General features: G+C 40.8%; 1 protein-coding gene across 1 annotated transcript in view; it reads right to left on the bottom strand.

The window, feature by feature from the left end:
- LOC141788697 (carbohydrate sulfotransferase 11-like) overlaps positions 1–16,910 on the bottom strand; it is a 38,876-nt gene extending 21,966 nt beyond the window's left edge. Inside the window, exon 1 of the mRNA XM_074667700.1 lies at positions 16,352–16,910. Within this exon, the coding sequence (XP_074523801.1) occupies positions 16,352–16,445 (94 nt within the window). The 5' untranslated portion in view covers positions 16,446–16,910. The remainder of the gene's footprint in view (positions 1–16,351) is intronic.
- Positions 16,911–20,498: the final 3,588 nt, after the last annotated feature.

Genomic DNA, 20,498 nt, shown 5'->3' with positions numbered 1-20,498 from the left:
AGGTGGTGGAAATATAGAGGTGAAATACAGAATGTAACAGTAAAATGTCATACTATACTTGGCAGTGGTTTACACTAATAATGCCACAGTCCGGCCGTTACAAACTGTTAACAGAAAAACAACAACAGACCTTTTTACAAGTTCTTACACATTAAAACCTGCTTGGAGTTTCCTCCAGCTGGCATAGCTCTTAAGGTTCACTGAGATATTTAAGCTCCCTTACCACGACAAGGTGCAAATGACTGAACGTTGAAATGCTGAGACCTACATAACTTTTGCTCGAAGGAATAATGATATCACAAGGGAAAAGGAATGTCCCATCCAATCATAGTTTTTTTTTCATGTAAACAAGCAGGAAAACACTGCGGCCGTTTTCAAATTCACCTTCTATACTAGCAGTGCGTACTGATTTTTCCAAAATGTAGCATGTAGTATACAGTATGCAAACAAAAGCAAAGTTGCAGTATGCAAAAAAAATACCCAGATGACGAACTGATTCGGGAAACAATTCACAGTACACATTGGACCAGTCTGCTTCGCCTACTGTTGCAGGCAAAGCACCTGAATTGAAAATGACTGAGAGCTTTAACAATCAGAGAAGCAAAATATACAAATACAAGAGCCTCTACTTGTTATCTTTACGTTTTCAACACGCAATAGTGTGTAATAACTTCTAAAAACTTTTGTAACTTAAATTGTGTATATATTTTTATTCTACTCTGTACAAAGTTCTTGGCTTTTTGTAATATTTAGTGTTTCTCTGAGGGTCTTTCTATTCATAGCAATTGTACTGAGAGAGTGCAGTTTAAACCGGAGTCAAATACCTTGTATTCTTGAAAATACTTGGTGAATAAAGGCGATTCTGATTCTGCAAAGGTCTGTTGTTTTTCCATTAACAGTTTGTAACGGCAAGACTGCAGCATTAATAGTGTAAACCACTGCCAAGTATAGTATGACATTTTACTGTTACATTCTGTATTTCACCTCTATATTTCCACCACCTTAAATTTTCCCGCTTCACCTCATTCTCAATGCTGAATTGTGTGTGTGATATTATCCTTGATGTGTTTTTTTTCTTTTGAGTGGCCCTAATAGGCCATCATACGCTATCACGAAATAAGTAATTCCTCTCCGAAATAATAAGTATTCTCCACCACTGACTGTTTCATATAAAATGCTGCTTCTGGCAATATTTTTGCAGATTAATAACAGAAATGTCAACATGTCGGCTACTCATGGTTTATTTTGTACAATCAAATTTAAGTTTGAAAAAAAAATCCTATTTCTGCTTCGCTACGAAATAAACCTAACAGAACAGTCATAGTACACACTACATTCAAGTGTAGTAGACAGTATGCAGTGCCTACTACACACTACTTTCATACACAGTATGTAGGAGGTGAATTTGAAAACAGCCTGCGTTTTCCTTGTGACATCACACGTGTCTTTGCTCCAGTGGTTTCCATGGTGATGATAAATCTCCATTCATTTAAATGGGAGCGAAATAAAGAAATCTATTGATTTCCATTGGTCTGAAACTGCAAAAGAATTTAATAAAGCCAAAAAAATAGTGATATAGACCTGAAAAGTCATTTCTGCATAGTCCTTTTGAATGGGAAATGGTCAATCAACAATGGTTGTTTACACATAAACATCCACTTTATTGACTTCAGATGTTATTTCTGTGAACTTTAACTGCATATTACTCAACTCATCATAAGCAGAGCTTCCATTTTAACCTTATAGAGACTCTGTAACAACACTGAAAAAATATGCCCCCAAAATGGCAAAAACTCCCACAAAATACCCTTAAAAAAAACATCAAAAGTGGCAGCCATCTTGAATTTGAAGGTTCAAATAAGGGCAAATCATTATCCAACCCTGAAATATGTTTTTCTCAACAAAAATAAGGTCTGAAAACATGTATTGTTCATCATTGTAGGTCGAGCTTTTAAAAAGATCATTTCCATGACAGCCATTTTGGATTTTGGCCTCTAAAAAATGTTCCCCACCATTTTAAAAAATACACCCTGGCTAAATTTGTTTTTTAGCCCTCCTAGATGACAAATCCATTGAGAAACGGACCTTCGCTCACCGCGGTCACATTTCGCTCCAAAATGACCCAACTACTAAGTAACCTCTCGAACATCATTTAATGAGCAATAATATGGAAAGCTAAACTTGTTGATTAAATAGGTTTTAAAGCACAAATTAAACCTTTGGAAAGGATTTCAACCTGGCTTCAGGCAAAGTTACATCTCTGAGACACTTCAGCGCTGACAGACTAAAACTCTGGGGTTCCTCAGGGTTTGATTCTTGAGCCACTGTTTTTTTTACATGCTCCCTCTGAATCGTGTCGCACAAAAATAGATTTTGTTGTTCTAAAAAAAAAAAAACAAACTCATATTAACCTACAAAGATCTTCTGATAGATGACTAGGTGACTAAAGCCCTTTAGCATCAGTGAATCACTGTTTGGATCAGACATCACATAAGTATCATACAAACCACCAGTTTCTTGGCTATCCCTGGAAAACTCATCATCAGTTTGAATTTTTTCACCAGCCAAAATGTTTGTAGAGTGGTGGCAATGGGAACACTCGGGAAATATGAACAGCTAGCATCAGTGTTTGTGATTGGGGCATCACTGGATGTGTATTTCTATGCAGGACAGTAAAACCTGAGATGTTGCTGTAAAGCTTGTCATATCTTCTTTTAAGAGCCGTTTAAATTTTCTTGCTAGCCCAAATGGTTGAGGAGTAACGATACTTTAAAGAGCACTTGTAAAATGAGAGTGCCAGCACTCTGATGGGTTTCTAAGTGTTTTAAGAGCTGGATGCAACGGTTAAATTTACTTGACACAAAAATCCTGAAAGACATAAATATTTTGCCAAAGCTTGAACTCAGAACTACAACCCCAAAACTGAAGCAGCTGCAGCCTGAGTTTCATCAAGGTTATAGAGAACAGAGATAGAGATCACAGAGAAATTACAGAGCACCTTACTGCTTTCCGGAGCCCTTAGACAGACTTCTACCTTCATTAAGATAAGATTTTGAGTGCTGCTGCTTCTCTATAATTGAATCAACCTCAGACAAGTGTCCAATCTCAGTGAAGAATATTAACACGGTAATAAAACTCTGACCTTTTCCTGCAGATATCTGAAATATGCTCTGAGTCAATGATTTTATTCATGGTTTCTTAATTCTGCGACAGTTTTATCTGCATTTCTTTGACACTTCTCTTTTGAACTTCTTTGAATGAAACGTGCTGTGTTAATAAAACTGCTCAGCCCTGCCAAGACTCCCAAAGCAGATGGCCATACTGAAAAAAAATATCCTGAATAATTGCTGAATCATCAGTTTATTAAAACACAGCTGGCCGGAGGGGAAAGGTTGAAACAGCAGGGGTCACCCTGAGCAGTCAGGAGAGGGTCCTGATGGCTGAGGATCCGAGGAAATGAGTTCAGCTGGCAGCTCTGTGGGATCACAAAAAGTTTAGATCACATGCTGTTCATCTCTGAATACCTTTAAACTGTATTACCTTAAAAGTCTTGAGGGGACTTTGGGACATTAAACTGATGCCATGTCCAAGTTATGTCAAAAGCAGCCCTCCTAATAATTAGTTTGAAGCACCAGAAGTGTGGGCTGAGGTCTGTGCCACTAGATTTAAAATGTTTGAAAGGGATGATTTATAATCAAATTTAATGTTTTGAAAAAAAAATTGCTCTAAAATTGTTTTAAGATGAGTAACCAAGCTCATTAACGAAGACGTTACCTTCTGGAAAAGTTGATCCGCTTATTCTATTCAAAATTGATGACACATACCCCCACCTCAGCACAGATGTCCACTATCACAGTCATTAAGTCCAGAGGGGTTTTCCACAAAGCTGGCAAAAATAGGCCGGGCTATTGCCAGTAAGCGTGGCTTTTATAAGCGGCCACTTTAATCTAAGCTGCAACTCGTTCCACTAACGAGGCTCAGCTGATTTTCAGAGATGCTTAAAGCTATGGTCTACAATTTGAAGCTAGGTAATTATTATTAACAGCGTTTTGAGGCCGTTATGGTCCGCTCTACTCACTATAAAGACCAAAAAGAACGAAAAAATCCATTCAGTACAGCAGCTGCAAAACGGCTTAATAATTGACCAATCTGAACCGCCGTTTCCCTCATTTCGGATTTGTGTGTTAGTCCATCCTATCCCCTGTCTCCTCTGCTCTGCACCGTCATGCCCATGGTCCCACCTCGTCCTTCCCCACTACCCCTCTCACGTCAGCTAGCTGCTCAGCTACCGAAGCATCATGGAGCCAGAGAAAACCGAAACCAGGAAGCTGTTACTGTTACCCTCCACAGGGAAGGGAAGAAACGAAAAAGTTTCAAGGAAAAGGCTGAAGCAAGGAAGAATTATGAGCGATGCAGGTGCCAACAGAGACTGAATTGGAGAACTGTACGACCAGTGGAAAAAGCTGCAGAGAGATTTGGGACTGAAGACTGACGCCGAGACAGCTGAGTTTTCTGTTGAACAGGTAATGACTTTGTTTACCACAGTGGGAGATGTGTTACAACGAGGATGACTGTCTTGTTTGTTACATTTTCTGCCGGCCTTCTTGCTCTGTCGGAGGGAGCGTGTTGTTAGGAGGCGAAGAAGGGCGATATGAGCTGGGGGGCGGGATCTTGGAACATGGAGGGGAGGGGTGAGTGAGGCTGCGTTTTTCAAATGTGTCTCATCAGCCAAACTGAGTTTCAGATTGTAGACCATAGCTTTAAGTAAGTCAGGATAATTTTGCCCTGCACTCTGACCACTCAGCCACTGACTTTCCTGCATCAGGGACAGAGAGTCTAGTATCTGACGTGTCTTGATTCACGGTTATTCCAGTCTAGTATGACTGGGGTGGTACACCTGTCAAAGGATAACGCAGGTGTCCCAAAGCGAGCTCAGGGAGGATGGAAACCTCTCATGGAGCCGAAGGGCAAAAGCTGGCTTCATCTTAATTTTCAGATTTTCAGTGTGAATACAGAACGTGAAAGCGGGGCCTCACGATCCTTCTGACTTTTTGAGTTGTAAGCAGGAGTTGTCCGAAAAGTTACCAAAAGGTCTCAATTTATGTTTCCGAACAAGAACATCATTCATTACAGTTCTAGACTAATTTAATGTGACACATGCAGTTCACAAGGCGTCTTTCAGAAGCCTGTCGGACCTTCTCTGAAACACAGCTAAGGTAAGCCTGACTGTAAGCCTGCCCGGGGCCAGGCTTGTCGCGCTGGCTAATTTACCATGGTTTCCAAGCCATGCTAGCCCTAAGCCTCAGTTGTGGAACCGAACTCTCACTAAAGTTAGCGAGGCTGACTGAGCCAGGCTTTGAGCTAAGCCAGCTTCGTGGAATAACCCCCTGTACTGAAGTCTTGTAATGCCAAACCAAATAAAGGTGACGCAGTGGTCGTGCCACGCAGAACTGAAATTGAATTTTTTTCAATCTCATATCTGCTTAAGGTCTCCAATTATTAAATTTGAATTCTAGGACATCACAATTACATTTTGTTTTTCAGCAGGGGGAGGTGGGGTGTGGTGGAGCTTGTCAATCAAAATCCTGCTCATAAACTTCTGTGGGTGAGAGCGGTGTGCTTATTGGGTGAGAGTAGGGCTGAACAATTTATTGTTTTCAGATCGAAATCGCAATTTTAGACAATGCAATTTTGAGATCGCAAAAGCAGCAATTTTTTGCAGCGCTCCTGACTGACTCAGGATCTGTTGTGTCAAGTATTATACACATTCTGTTTTACAAATTTGTAGACAATCAACATGTTAAAAGTGCTGTCAAGCAGGTCAACAACACAAAGCCTCTGTTTAGGAGTAGAAGTTGATGAAAACAGATTATTTATCATCATTATTGATGATTAAAAAATTGTGAATTGCAATATCTGCCAGAAAAATTAGATCTTTTCCTAAAATCATTCAGCCCTACATGTGAATATCCCAAAGCTTGATTTGAAGAAAATTGTGAATGGAATTGAAATCACAATATCTGCCAGAAAAATCGCTATTCAATCTTTTCTTAAAATCGTTCAGCCCTAATATGAGGAGAAGATGTGAGATGACAGAGACAAAGAGATACGCTGCAAGTCAGAAAAGTTCAGGCAGCTCACGCTACAACTGAGGATGTGTGACTAATGAGCACTGTCAGATAAACGTCACACTTTAAAAAAAGGTAAGGCAGTTTTGACGCTAGGTTGTAATTCAAATCCTGAAAAACTGTCAGTAATGAAGGGTGAAGAAGATGGGAGTGATCTTTTATTTCTCTAAATCCCGTTATTAAGCACTAAACACTGGTATCTGTCAGGCTGTCCAAGTCTGAGAAGCTGAGGATGTGTCGCCTGTCAGGGGCCATGGAGATATTTCCTCATCAATATTCCTCATGTATGAATTTAGTGACTTTTCTCCTTGAATGTATCCACTGACACAGCACCTCACTAATTTGGTTTATAAGTAGCACCTGGCTATAAGTCACAGGACCAGCCAAACTATGAAAAACAGTGAGACTTAAAAGTCCTGAAAATATAGAAAATAATTCAATTTCAGTTTCTAATGACACAAATCTTAGCCCATATGTAAGTTCTTCAAGAAGGTTCTTGGAGGATAAAAAATGCATCACAATGCAATCCAGACCAGCCTTCCTCCCACTCATGTCTGGTGGTGTACTAACCGTATAAATATGCACGTCCTCATGGTGAAGACACCACACAATGGAAGAGACCATCTTGTCCAGACATGTCTTAAATAAAATCTCAGACTCGTAATGATGTGTGATTTTTCTAACTCAGACGGACGGTTGTGTTAAAGGCATCTCATATTGTGTCCTCTGTTTATCCCATTGTGTGGGTCTGTGACAGTGCTGCAGTAAAGCCACCGTGCATCCATATAATTATCCTAAATTTAGGTCTGCAACGTGAATCCTGTCTGTGACAAAAAAAAATGGAAAAAGACAAACAAGTCAGTTTTAGGCTGAGTAACTCTGAGTTGGTCATGCATTCCTTTGTTATGTGGCTGATCTCCTGCAGCTTCATATAGTGTTTGCACAAACATTACGACCTTTAGCCCAGATGGAGCAGAAGCAGGAGGACAGAGGTGTTCTAAATGCAAATGGGACAGACTGGATAAATTATCTGAAACTAATTTAAATGGATTTAAAGTGAACAGGCTGCGCTGATGAAACATGAAACCTATTCTGTATTCAATCTGACCCCCAAACACCCTGATACCAAAGGCAGAGTAAGGTTAAAAGAATCAAACTCAGACATTTTACCCTTCACCCAAAGAGCTCTGAAAGGCTGTTTCTATAGATTTTTGTCCCAAAGTAATCTGCAAACAAACTAATGATATTAGTTATCAGATTAAGGGCATTATGCCACAAAATGACACACAGTTCAGGTGTTGTGGAAAAACTAAGTTGGTCAAAGTTTGAGAGAGTTTTAGTAAGAGGAATCTTAACTCCATACTTCTTGTTTCCCAAACAGTCCGTGCCTGTGTGCCCTCTCACAGCTCACTGTAACCCAAAGCTGTTTCTCTTCTGAAGGGAACAGACTCAAGTTTTGTGTCGGACCAGATTCTCTTCACTGCTAATTTCAGAGAGTTCAAGGTTTCACATTACATCGAGTAAACAAAAGTGCACCTTAGATCTGAATATCATGTGATTCAAGGCTGGCCAAGTCAAAGATCACATGACTACAGTCAGCAAGAAAAACAAACTGAAATCAGTGCAGAGAACGGTGTTCTGTCATTCTTCACTTTGAGCAGATAGCATGAATCGATGCCTCCACTCAGACTTTGACAAGTCAGCAGATTTCTCTCCATGTGTTAAACATAGTCGAGAATTCTATCTTACTTTTGAGTCGGGATGTTCAGTCCAGATCTTGAGCATCGGATCAAGGCCAATCTTGATCCTTTTAACTGATTATTCATGTTAGCCATCATTACGCAAAATTTACCACTGAACACTGTGTCAGTATAAACAAGTGGTCTGAGTTCACCCAGCCTCATCAAGTTGATGATAAAATAATAAAATGAGGTATGGCACGTTGATATGAAACAGGAGCCACATTCAGCTTTGCGATAGAACACACATGTGCACAGCCAGACACTTTACAGCAATATCATCTGCTTTACAGCACCCTATGGTAAATCTCCAGGGACCTACAGCACAAAGAGGCCAAAACAAAGAAATGATCTTTCTCAAGGTGTTCAGTAAGACCAAAACATCCTCAAACAACCTGCAGTGTAGTTTTCTCACAGAAGAAAGGCTGTTCAGCTGTTTCTGTGCTTTAACAGAACACATAAACATCCACTGAGAGAAAGAGTGTCCACAAAGCTCTGAGAAGAAGGTGGGAGGCATAGACTGATGAAAAAAAAAGACATCAGCTCATTTGGCTCGTTGTCAGGTCTCCACAAAAACTGCTCACACCCCTGTGCTGTGGTGATATGAAGATATTATCAGGCTGTATTGTGTTCAAGTCCTCTTTTTTTTCTGAAAAGTTTCTTTTTCATTGGTTACCAGACATTAAAAACAGGGTTTCACGTCGCGTTCAATGATGATTGACAGCTCCTGTTTCTGTGTATTTCTTTCATGATTGGTAAGATATGACATTAAGGAGAACCAAGAAGAGAATAGACTCTCAAAAGAAAAATAACCAAACTCACTCAGACTCTTTACTGTACAGACTTTGGATGCACAACAGTAGCGTCCCTAATGGTTTTTTTTTTTACATTTAAAACCGTAAAATGCTAAAGGGGAGGCCACACTGTCGGTTCTATATACAGTCCATGGCAGGACACATGTTTATGCCATCTTGGTTATTCATGGCATGTCGTGCCATTTAAACACTTTGTTTCCAAGCAGAATTAATTAAGAATTAACATTAACAATTAACAATTTGAAATCTAGGATATCACAAAATTGTAGTGCATGAAAAATCAAATGATACACGAAGAAGAGAAGATTTGTAAATTTTAAAACGTCCGTGTTCACTGCCACTGACATCTATAGACATCAATTAGATTGCAACTGTTTACTGGGTCTGTAGGAGTAAATTAAGTTTTTCAGCAGGGGGAGGCAGGGTCTGGTGGAGCTTGTCAATCAAAATCCTGCTTGTAAACTACTGTGGATGAGAGCGGTGTGCTCTTTGGATGAGAGCTCAGCATGGATATGAGGAGAAGATGTGAGATGACAGAGGCAAACAGAGACGCTGCAAGTCAGAAAAGGTCAGGCAGCTCATGCTCCAACTGAGGATGTGTTGGCGTAGTTTGGAGAGAAAGAGCGGCGCCATCATGAAAAACAATGTTGAAGATCATGGAGAGGATCAAAGGATGGAGCACCAAGATGAACACCATCAAAAAAAAAAGTATGTTTTGGTCTGTTTTTTGGATCAAAAACAGGTAGTTTTGGTGTTAACATGGCCTTGGAAAACAATATTATTTGGGTCTTGAAAGATCGTTCAAGATGCTCTGAAAATGGCTGGCAGTCAATGAGTTAGTGCTGCATTAATTTTAATAATGCGCTAATTTTAACTAATTAATCTAACAAATGCGTTCCAGTGATAGCCCTCAAGGAGAAAAAACACAAGTTAGTAACATTAGTGTCTAATATTTTGGTTCATAGTCTCACACCATTTCATGAAAGAAAGGGTCAAAAATGTATCTCTAAAAGCCTCCATTATCGTGAGTCCATGGCAGAGTCCTGCACTGGGTCCGACGGGTACCCACAGGGGTACCCACAGTACCCCAGGCGGGTACCTGCAAAAACAGCTGATTTGCGGGTGGTTTTTAAAAACTTTTTTTTTCCCGGGTTCGGATCTGGGTGGAAAAAATAACATGCAGGTCGGGTCGCGGGTTTTAGTTTGACACATCAAATTTAATATAAAATAATAATAAATACAATAAAATAAAAACGTAAGTTGTAAGCTGGTTGTACCTGCTGAGCGTCGCTTAAGTCTGGACAGAAAGTAAGTCTATTTGTATGTAAGAAGATCACAGAGGGTTGATGATGGAGCTGAAGTCAGGCTTTTATTGGAATATTTGCTTTATTCAGGTGCGTTGTTTACTCACTGGCATCTGAACTATGGCGATATACCATTCAATTTTCAGACAATATGACCAAAAATGATTACCTTAAATAAGGTTAAGGGTCGGGCTGCGGGTCGGGTTTCAACGGGTCGGATCGGGTTGCGGTACTAATCGGGCTGATCCGTGGGTTTGCGGTTCGGGTGCGGGTTTGTACGTCCCTGGGTCGGGGCGGGGTGGATCTTGAAAATTGGACCCGTGCAGGACTCTGGTCCATGGTCAGACAAACTGTTAATGAATGAAGTAAGTTCAGCACTGTTACTGTGCAAAATGCCCAATGTGCTGAAGAAGAATCCTAGGGTGTCTGCTAAAGACTCACACAAACCTCTAGCACATACTAACAGATCTGTTGACCAATCTACGAACACTAAATAAGAATGGAGCTCATGGGAGAACAGTATGAAGGAAGCCACTGCCATCCGAAGAAAAATGTAAATTTAAAAAACTGCTTCAGGTTTAGTTTGTAAAATAGGACCTGGATGTTTCACAGCACTACTGGCAAAATATTCTGAGGACAGATGAAAGCTTATTTGAGCTGTTAGGAAGGAACACACAAAAACTATGTGTGAAGAAAAAAGCCACAGTACACTAACGTCCAAACTACTGCTGCACGATTTGGGGAAAAGGTGCGATTTGCAATTAGGTGGACAGTATTGTGGTTGCGATTGTGCTTGCGATTTAATAAAATAAGTTGTGTCATGATGAGTCTACAGACTTGCTTGGTTATCATGGAGAAAAATCTGAATTGCATGTGCTGACATTGCGATTGCGATTGCGATAATCGTGCAGCCCTAGTCCAAACCTTATCCTTACTGTGAAGTTTGGTGGAGGGGCATCGTGGCTTAGGGGCTGCTTTGCTGCCTCGGGGCCTGGACCGATTGCTGTCATCAGTGGAAAAGCAATTTGAAGCTTAATAGAAGATGGGTGATGTAACAGGAAACTAACCCAATGCACAGAAGTAAATCAACTACAAAATGGCTTCAACAGAAGACAGAGGAGTGGTCCAGTCAGAATCCTGACTTCAAACTGATTGAGATGCTGTGAATTGATCTCTAGAGAGAGATTCCCACTTCAACTACAGGACACATTTAGTCAAAGTTATTGCTGCCAAAGGGAAGGTCCACTAGTTATTAAATCCAAGGGTTCACGTCCTTTTTCCAGCCTGCAGTGTGACTGACAGATCACAACACATTTTACGACCAAATTACGCAGAAATTGAGGTCAACCAAAGGGTTCACAAACTTTTTCTTGGAAATGTACATTAAATGAGCAGAGCTTTCACAATAAACACTCAAAAACAACAACTAGTGCACAGCTGTTCACAGTTTTTAGCACATACTGTGATAAATAAATTCATATTAGATCAGAGGGTTTTAAGTCCACACGCCAGGATCACTCATGAAAAGTCAACAAACTCCACAGCTTCAGGCGCCAACATCATTCTCTGATTCCCTCTCCCTGAAATCATTTTAATGCCGCGGCCACACCAAACGCGAACACGCGAATTTACTCGCGCGAATGGCCTGTAACGCGCCGCGTGAACGCCCGAGTCTCGCCGCTGGACTTTTTTGACAAGCTGAGGCGCGAACGCGCGGCACTGCGCGGCACTGCGCATGCGGAGTAGAGAGCTCGTTCATTTAAAGACCGAAAGTCCAAAAGAGCAGCTGAAAAACAATGAGCTGTGGTTTCCAAAGCATGACAGGAGAGTGTGTGAAAGCTTTGGAGATCACAATCAATGCCTGCTGCCTCTCCCTGGTAATCCACCAGCCCTGCTTGGCTGTTCCCTGCGATCTCATCCCCGATCCCCCGAACCTCCGACCCCCCGTACCCCCGACCACCCGAACCCCCGACCCATGTTCCCGGAGGTCTCCCTGGAGATAATGAAGGGGTGGAGGAAAGAGAGGAGCACAGAGAACTTCCATCTTTCCCTGGCTCTGCCCCTGCCCCACTCTTTCCTCCCCTCTATCAGGCTCAAAACTCCTCTGAGGAAAACACAGTCGGACTCAGTTATAGCCCGTACAGGCAGATCCAGCTGGGAACGAATGTTTTCAGAACTTACATTCAAAACCTGTCTCCTCAGAGACTTTCAACCAAGCCTGCTCCTGTTTTTCTGGTCTCTGTAGAGTACACACGTCGTATCGTATAACTCTGGATGATGACACACCGCACAGATTGTTTTCTCCTCCATCCTCCGGCGGAGTTGGAGCCGGAGCAGGCGGCAGTTGCCCCCCAACGTTGTCAAAACAATGACGTCGTGGGGGAATATTTTGAACTCAAGCGAATTCGCGTCTACCGCCCAAACGCGTGAACGCTCCAAACTCGCCGCGCCAAACGCGCGAATCGCGCCGCCCAAGGCGAATCGGCGGCTAAACGCGTCTTTGCATTGACTTTGTATGTAATCGCGCCGCAAATTCGCGTTTGGTGTGGCCGCACCATTATACATCCAAAAAAAGCACGTGTTTCATAATTCCCAACTTTGACAGGAAGGCTGGATCCCGTACAGCTTGAGTCTTGTTTACAGCTGTGTTATATGATTAATTGGAGGATGGGAGGGCACAGCAGTGACAGGCTGACAGGAAGTTTTCTCGCTATAACTGCTGAAACCATCACTGTGCGCGGTCTTCACAGCCCAAGTGGTTAAAAAAGGCATTGGGTGTCTCTACTGTCCTGTCCAGATACATCACAACACACAAAACCAGATCTTACTGGGCTTCAGATTGTCCAACACAAAGACTTTGACACCTTCTGTGGGCTTTGACTGAAGGTCTATTTTAGATTTTCTTTAAGCTGCCAACTGTCAGTCAGGTGAACTGTGCCTCCAACAGGGAAACCTTTCAAACCGTTATATTTTGTAAACTGCTAAGTTATATAAAATACAACCCATACACTGAAATGTTTTTACAATACAAATTGCCATTTCTAGCCTTGTGTGTATGTGGTTTCTGGTACTTCCAGAGCCAGCCTCTAGTGAACACTTGACAAACTGCTGTTTATAGCACTTCAGCAGCAGATTCTTGCATTACTGCTTGGTTTAACCCTCCTCTTTTTTCCAGGATGGGTAAGTAAGGCTCCATTTACACAACAACGTTTCATCTGAAAACACTTAAACGCAGTGAAAACAATCTGCGTTTACACGGCAACACTGAGGGACTGAAAACGCTGTAGTAAGCATGCCAGGCCTGTAGTTGGCGCTATAACTGTCGTGTCCAGAAGCAGCTTTTGGTAGATCTCCACTGAGTCGATCATCTGGTGTATTGGGGAATACTAAGCTAAAAAAGTGGAGGAAAAGATGCACATTTTGTTGAAAGACAGTCAGCAGATAGAGCAGCACAAGCACAACACGGTAGTTTGCGACGATCGTAACAATGGTATTGTTGTCCTGTTGTATGCACTCCGTACGCGGGAAGCATAGTTTCAGTTTCCACTGAAAACGCCAGCTTACTGTTTACATGGCAACAGTATTGGCACCTTTTCAGAAAAATCCCACTCTGGAGGCCGTTTTCAAAAGTTTGAGTTTAAGGTAAGCTGAAACGCAAAAAAACTTAAGCATTTTACCCTAAAACCGTTGTTGTGTTAACGGCCCCTAAACTATGGTAGCACATAGAGGTGAGTATTGGCAAGAACAGCACTATACAATACACATCATGATACTTCGGTCATGTTACAATATCACAATATTGAGATATTATTGTAATATTCTCCACAGTTAACTATTTGATTGAAAACATTTTTTTTTTCTTGTGTTTGAAATAATTAAAGTCAGATCCAGCGTTTCATACGTTAACTTAACTTGACAACATAAAGTGCATCAAGTCTGTCACTTACACTACTGTGACATTAAACTAATGTTGCAAACAATCATTGATTAAAGTCGTGTTCAGTTGGTGAAACTGATAAATGTCACTTAGTGTAACCAATGTTACTCATAAATATCTAATATTGCACAAAACATGACTATGATTTTTATTTTATCAGTCTGCTACACTATAAAGATTAAACTCAACATGATTTTAAAGTAACTGACCCAAGAACAGAGAAAAAACATTGATGCTTAAACTATCAAAACTCACATCATCAAGTTTAGGAATAAAACATGTTGAATATATTTCTTACAGCTTATAGGCAACATACAGCGGAGTAGCTCTTTGGCGCCATCTACTGCAGTGGAGGTGTGGAAGATGTAGCATACTTCCAACTTAACTAAAATATACATTTTTATTTTGACAAAAGAAAAAAACTATATTAAGAGTAGAGATTGGTACCTTTCACATTTGAACCGATACGGTTCCGATGCAGTACCTGGCAATCGGTACCAGTACTCAACGATACCAATTTTTCGGTACTTTTTTGTGTTTATGTGGTAAAAAATATCAATTTGTTTCATAATAAAACATAAAAATTGTTAAGCTTAGCAAATTTATTCTTCAATACATAACCTTGCAATGCTGTGTTTATGTCCAGCATGGAAAATCACCTACCCTTCAACCCTCTTACAGTCACAAGGATGCATTAAGGTACCTAAACAAGGTACCTTTTGGTTTTACGTGAATCGGTACCTGGTACTTTTGACAGAATTCGGTCGGTACCGATAAAAGTACCTAATTCTGTACCCATCTCTAATTAAGAGTTTGAAAGTTGTTATTTTATCACAGGTCAAAGAATCACAATAAATTGCTGATTCATATTTTTCACACCTCTAGTAGCACATAAATGTGCACATCGTCGACAAATGAAAAACATTTTAAAATATTGTATTTAATCTACAACAATTTGTGTGAAGTCAAACACAGTTTTTAAATCCAGACGAGAACGACGAGCTCTTTCACCACATGTCCAAGAAATATGCTCATCACAACCTTCAAGCATAAACAAATATCTAAGAACGATTGAGACATTTTGTTGGTTTTATTTGATAAAGCAAGAAAAAGGAACTTGTTGGTAACCTCATCAAAAAAAACTTACAATATGCAACATGTAAGTTGGTTAAAACCACTAGCTTCTGACCAAACTGAGCTAGCCGAGTTGGTATAATTTGGACGTAGCCCCATGTGCGTCACCTTTTGAATCTGAACCAGTTTTGAAGCCAAACTGTTCTTTATCTTGTGAGTGGTTAGAGGGAAACGAACCAGTCAGATGCTTCCGGCTTCACTTCTCATGGCCGGAGGTTGCTACTTGAAATAAACTTAAGAAATGTTTTGTCCGAGCTTTTCAAACCTGGACCTGGAACCCCTGCAGGGGCTCATCAATGCATGGTGAAATCCTCCTGCTCAATGAAGTACGCTTTATTCAGCTGGCAGGGTGTCCACAACTTAAGTTACACTCCAGGATGTAGTGTGAGTCTGAAGGGTCCGGTTGCAGAAAAGAACCCAGAACTGACTGACCTCTCCCTTAAAAACCCAAAGGCTCCTCACAGTATGAGCTATATAAGCTTTTTGGCCCGTGATATAGCTGGATGTGTCTGAATGAGGCCTTTGTATGTGGCAGAAAGCGAGAGAGAGACCTTGGAGAGGTGGAAACAGATCCTAGTGAAGGCCAATACCAGTCAGCTGCAGTGTTTCTCAGATCCCCCTCAACATAGGAGAGGAAACATTCTACAGATAACTTCTTTAATGAGAGTGTTTCGTCTTGACTGCACAATCAGCAGCTTTCTGGGAAATCTGAACACAGGATGGGAGTGAAACGGGTGAAAGACAAATCCCTTAAGGATGTGAATACCTCAAATATAGAGCTTCTTTGATCCTTATCTTCCTTTATACTTTGTTTTTTTAAATGGTTTTTATCAGTTTTTAAAAGCACCAAACTACAATTACAGAGCATGATTAGTAAATGGTTTATTATCAGCTATGGAGGTACAAATAAAACTGTGAACTTTCCTTAACCTCTCCAAAGTGTATCTTTATTTTTATTTATTTATTATTATTTTTTTAATGAACAGATTCAATGTGCACAAGCTACTTAAGTTTTGAGATACTAAAAAAATCCTAATTTTTTTTTCTAGGGTTCTGGACCCTGCCCCTTTTCTATCTACCACCTCAGTTTCAATGATATCACTTGTGAAAACTATTATCATTTTCACCCATTGTCATGGTTGTTTCAAGTAAAGATTCGTAAAGTTGTTAAATGGGGAAAAATAGATATTTAAAGTGAACAACTGTGAAGATATAGAAATGTATATTGATGTAACAGGAAGCAGAGCAGGCTGTTGAGTTGTAATGCTAATCGATAAGAACAGGATCAGCTCACCTAGCTTCAGACTGCTGTTGAAGTACAGGAGGACCATAATGAAACATCCAAGACACAAGGCGAAAACCATCCGACTGACTCTGGGGCTCCTCATCCTGAGTCTTTGGAGCTGCCCCAGAACAGAGTCCGTTCCTGCCAGTATTCATGCGAACAAAAAGCCGGTTTGTTCGGGCCTCGGTGCCTACTTTATCACCGATGAGAGCACCGATCCGGCTCGCTGACCCCTGCTAACCCGCGTCTCCCCGCACATCCTTGGTGTCTCGTCTGGAATTCGCGGCGGTGAAGAACAGGGAGAGGACGGGCTCAGTCGAGCCGGGTCGCAGACTCCAGCGGTCCACCGTGGTTCACGTAACGGTCTGGTGTGCTCGTCCAGGGAAAGTGGAACAGGCTGTGTGACTGACGGTGTAGTCGAAGCAGAGGCCACCAGTTTGTTTGTTCAAGGGGGGGTCTCACAGCCAACCCGAACAGCGTCTTCCCATCGGTGGGCTGTGTCTTTAACCCCTGTCTCCCCGCGCCGGGGTCTGTCTGCATGCGGGGCTCATAGTGATATAATCAAGTTTGCTCCTCTGCCTTTAAAGAAACAGGAAGCTGGTTGTTCCTTCAAATTAAATGTCCATGCTACCATCCTCATGCGACAGTGACCCCAGCAGTTTTCAAATGAATGATACAAAAAATTAAAAGCCATGACACTGTCACTGTGAAATAATAATTAATAAAATATTCATATACAATTCAGATTGGCCTTAATTTCTTTTAATTTTTTTTTTCTGAACACTGCTCTGGGGGAATTGCATGCTCTTATTTGGAAGTGTACACGCTTAGAAATGAAGGTTTAGAAATGTGCCTTTAAAGGTACATGTACCTTGTTGCTGCAGCAGTACCCTGTCAGGGTATGAGCACTGTACTGTTGACATTGGTAAATTTTTTACCTTTTCCTTTGTACCTCTAAAATAACATTTCGGTCTGGCACGAAAATGTACTTTTTGTGGGGGAACAAAACTGGTATGAAGTACAGCTGGAGCAACAGCCAATTTGAGTTTTTATGTGGTAAAAATGTCCCTGGAAATTCAGACACAAAAGTTTCACATTGATCAAATGACTGTTGTAAAAAAGAAATTAGTTTACATCTTTGACAAAATCAGACTTTTCCATGCTAATCATCTTAATTAATTTGTTTGTTTTTTGGTTAATTCAATCCATGTTTGTTATATAGCTACTGACCTGTTCATAAAATGCCAGACCTTGGTAAAAGCGAAAGTCCAAGGGCTATAGGCAGGGGTGCAAATCCTGGGGGACAGTGTGTGTGTTCCCCCCTCCCATACCCTACATCAGCACTCACCAACAGTCCAGCCTCTCACTGTGTTAAATGCAAGTGCAACAAAGCTAATGCGAACACCACAACACGAACGCAAAAGCCACATCAGAAGATAGGAGGACAGTTATCCTTACAGAAAAGTTGTGAAAGTAAGTTAATGATTGTTTTCTTTTATAACTTAAGCTTTGATAAATATAGCTCTAATGCTAACGTAAATAAAGAAATATAAGTACACTGAAGGATATCAGTGACACCCCAACAAAGGTATATTTATCATAGATGATGTTTTGAAGAAACTAACTTGGACAACTTTTTTGTGTCTGTTTGGATAAGTAACCTCTTTTATCTTCTGTTGTGGCTGAACTTCAGTTGTGTTGTAGCTTTTGAATTCATGTTTTTTACTTTTGCAATTGAGTTGTAGCTTTTGCAAATCATCTGACACCCACCAGCCTCCGGACCTTATCTCCCTCATGTCTGAGAGCTTGTGCTGACCAGCTGGCCCTTGTTTTCACCTTGATCTTCAACAGATCTCTGGAGCTACACTATTAGTCCAGTCCCAAAGACACCCTCTGTCACAGGACTGAACGACTACAGGTCCATCAGCCTGACATCTGTAGTCATGAAGTCTTTTTAATGACTGGTGTTGAGCTACCTGATGGACATTACAAGACCCCTGGAGGAAGAAAAGGATAAATGTCCCTATTTACCAAAACAACATAAACAAAATAGCGCTAACTTGATGCTAATGTATATTGAAAAATGCATTGATATGCTAGCGGCTAGCATACATTAATATTACTTTAGCATCAGGGTAGAATTTCAACTTTCATCACAGAAACATATCTTTGTAAACAATACAGAAAACTCCAAATGTCAAATAGGCCAACTATCAGTCAAATGAAAGAAAAGTTATGTGCAGGCTCGTGACTGGCCTCATAACTACGGCAAGGTTCCAAACAACTCAAACAATTGCAATAACCACTTCAAGACACTAGATGGCCTACTTGAGTCAATAATGTATAAAAAAACAGTACAGCAACGTGGCATGAAGTGCCATTTTTACTTATTTTTATTTATTTACATCCAGAGATTCAGATCTAGTGACCAGTTACATATTTATTAATAAATATAAACTCTATAAACTCAATGTTGTTGACCCTGGGGTCCAGATGGCTTAGCAGTCTAGGTCACACCCCATGAGGTTCGCTCTTGAGCAGGTGGCCTGGGTTCGAGCCCAGTCTGCTTTCCACATGTCATTCCCCACTCTCAACTAGTTTTTTTCGTCTCTATCCACCGTCCTGATACCCCCCCCCCCCCCCCCCCCCCAAAAAAAAAAGGGAAAAAAAAAAGAAAGTTGACACTGAAACCTGTAGAGCTACTTTTTGAACACAGAAAATTCACAGGTGGAATTGTTAGAGATCAGATAAAAAACCCAATCGATAAGCAAAATCGATAAAGGCACTGACCGGCTCCAGTCCTTATGCCTCTACAAGTGTCAGTAAAAAACACAAACATCTGCACTGAACATATAAATAAGAGCAGAGCTGATAAAATATGAACGCTGGAGTCTGTTTGTGAGGCAGTGGAAACGTACAAGGATGTGAGGGGTGAGCATTGTTATGACAACGTGACACGTCTTTGCGGAAAAGGTGTTTCCATGGCACTTTTGCGACAAAGTTCAGTACCAAAATTTCTGAAAAACCACCTCACGAGAGCATAAAAACTTTTCATTGCAATTTGAGAGGTTTTCCAAAATGTGATGTTTCCATTAGCATTTTTTTATTGCGATATTTAGGTTTTGCACAATTCTAGGTGTAATGGAAACCCAGCTAGTGGTTAATAAACAAATCATAATGATAGCTATCTAAGTGAACTTTGTGAAACTTGAAGTGATTTACATGGCTCTACTAATTTAGGCAGCTTGAATATATATATATATATATATATATATATATATATATATATATATATATATATATATATATATATATATATATATATATATATATATATATGTGTGTGTGTGTATTTAGCTATAGACTAAACAATAAAAGTTTGAAAGCTGATAAATGTCATTTATAAATTTTGTTTCACTTATTTTCATGCATGTTTGTCATATCACCTTCCGTGGCTTATCCAGGTCTGGGTTGCAGGGCAGAAATACCATCAGTGAAGACCAATGACCCCTGTCCCCAGCCACTCCCACCAGCTCTTCTGAGGGGATACAAAGGCGTTCCCAGGCCAGTCAAGAGATATAATCTCTCTACTGTATCTTGGGTCTACCCCTGGGTCAGCTGGACAAGCCCAAAACACCTCCCCAGGAAGGCGCCCAGGTGGCATCTTCACTAGATGCCTGAACTACCTCATCTGGCTCCTCTCGATTTGGAGGAGCAGCGTCTCCGAGCCTTATCTCCGAGGCTGAGCCCAGACACCCTGTGGAGAAAGCTAATTTCAGCCGCTTGAATCTGCAATCTTCTTCTTTCGGTCTCTACCTACAGATCGTGGCCATTGGTGAGGGTTGGAACGTTGGACAACAGACCAATATGGCGTCCACATCACTGCCGACGGAGCCTGATCTGTCTGTCAATCTCTCGCTCCATTTCCCCCTCACTCATGAACAAGGCCCCGAGATAATTGAACTCCTCCACATAGGGCATTTTCACCTTTGCAGTGTCATTTGAATTATGTCCAGTACTAAGCAGACCATTTCTTGAAACACAAACACCCTTTTCATTTTAAGATGGATAATGTTACATAAAGTATAGTCTTGAAGATGAAAAAGATAATTGGATATTTGACATTCAATTTTAATTTTGACTGAAATATTGCACC

This window comes from Halichoeres trimaculatus, unplaced genomic scaffold (assembly GCF_033239565.1).
Source record: "Halichoeres trimaculatus isolate MK-OKI-2021-1 unplaced genomic scaffold, fHalTri1.1 fHalTri1_scaffold_1, whole genome shotgun sequence".
In the NCBI taxonomy this organism is placed as follows: Eukaryota; Metazoa; Chordata; class Actinopteri; order Labriformes; family Labridae; genus Halichoeres; species Halichoeres trimaculatus.
The sequence above is the reverse complement of the archived record's forward strand: the minus strand, read 5'-3'. Positions and strand labels throughout refer to the sequence as shown.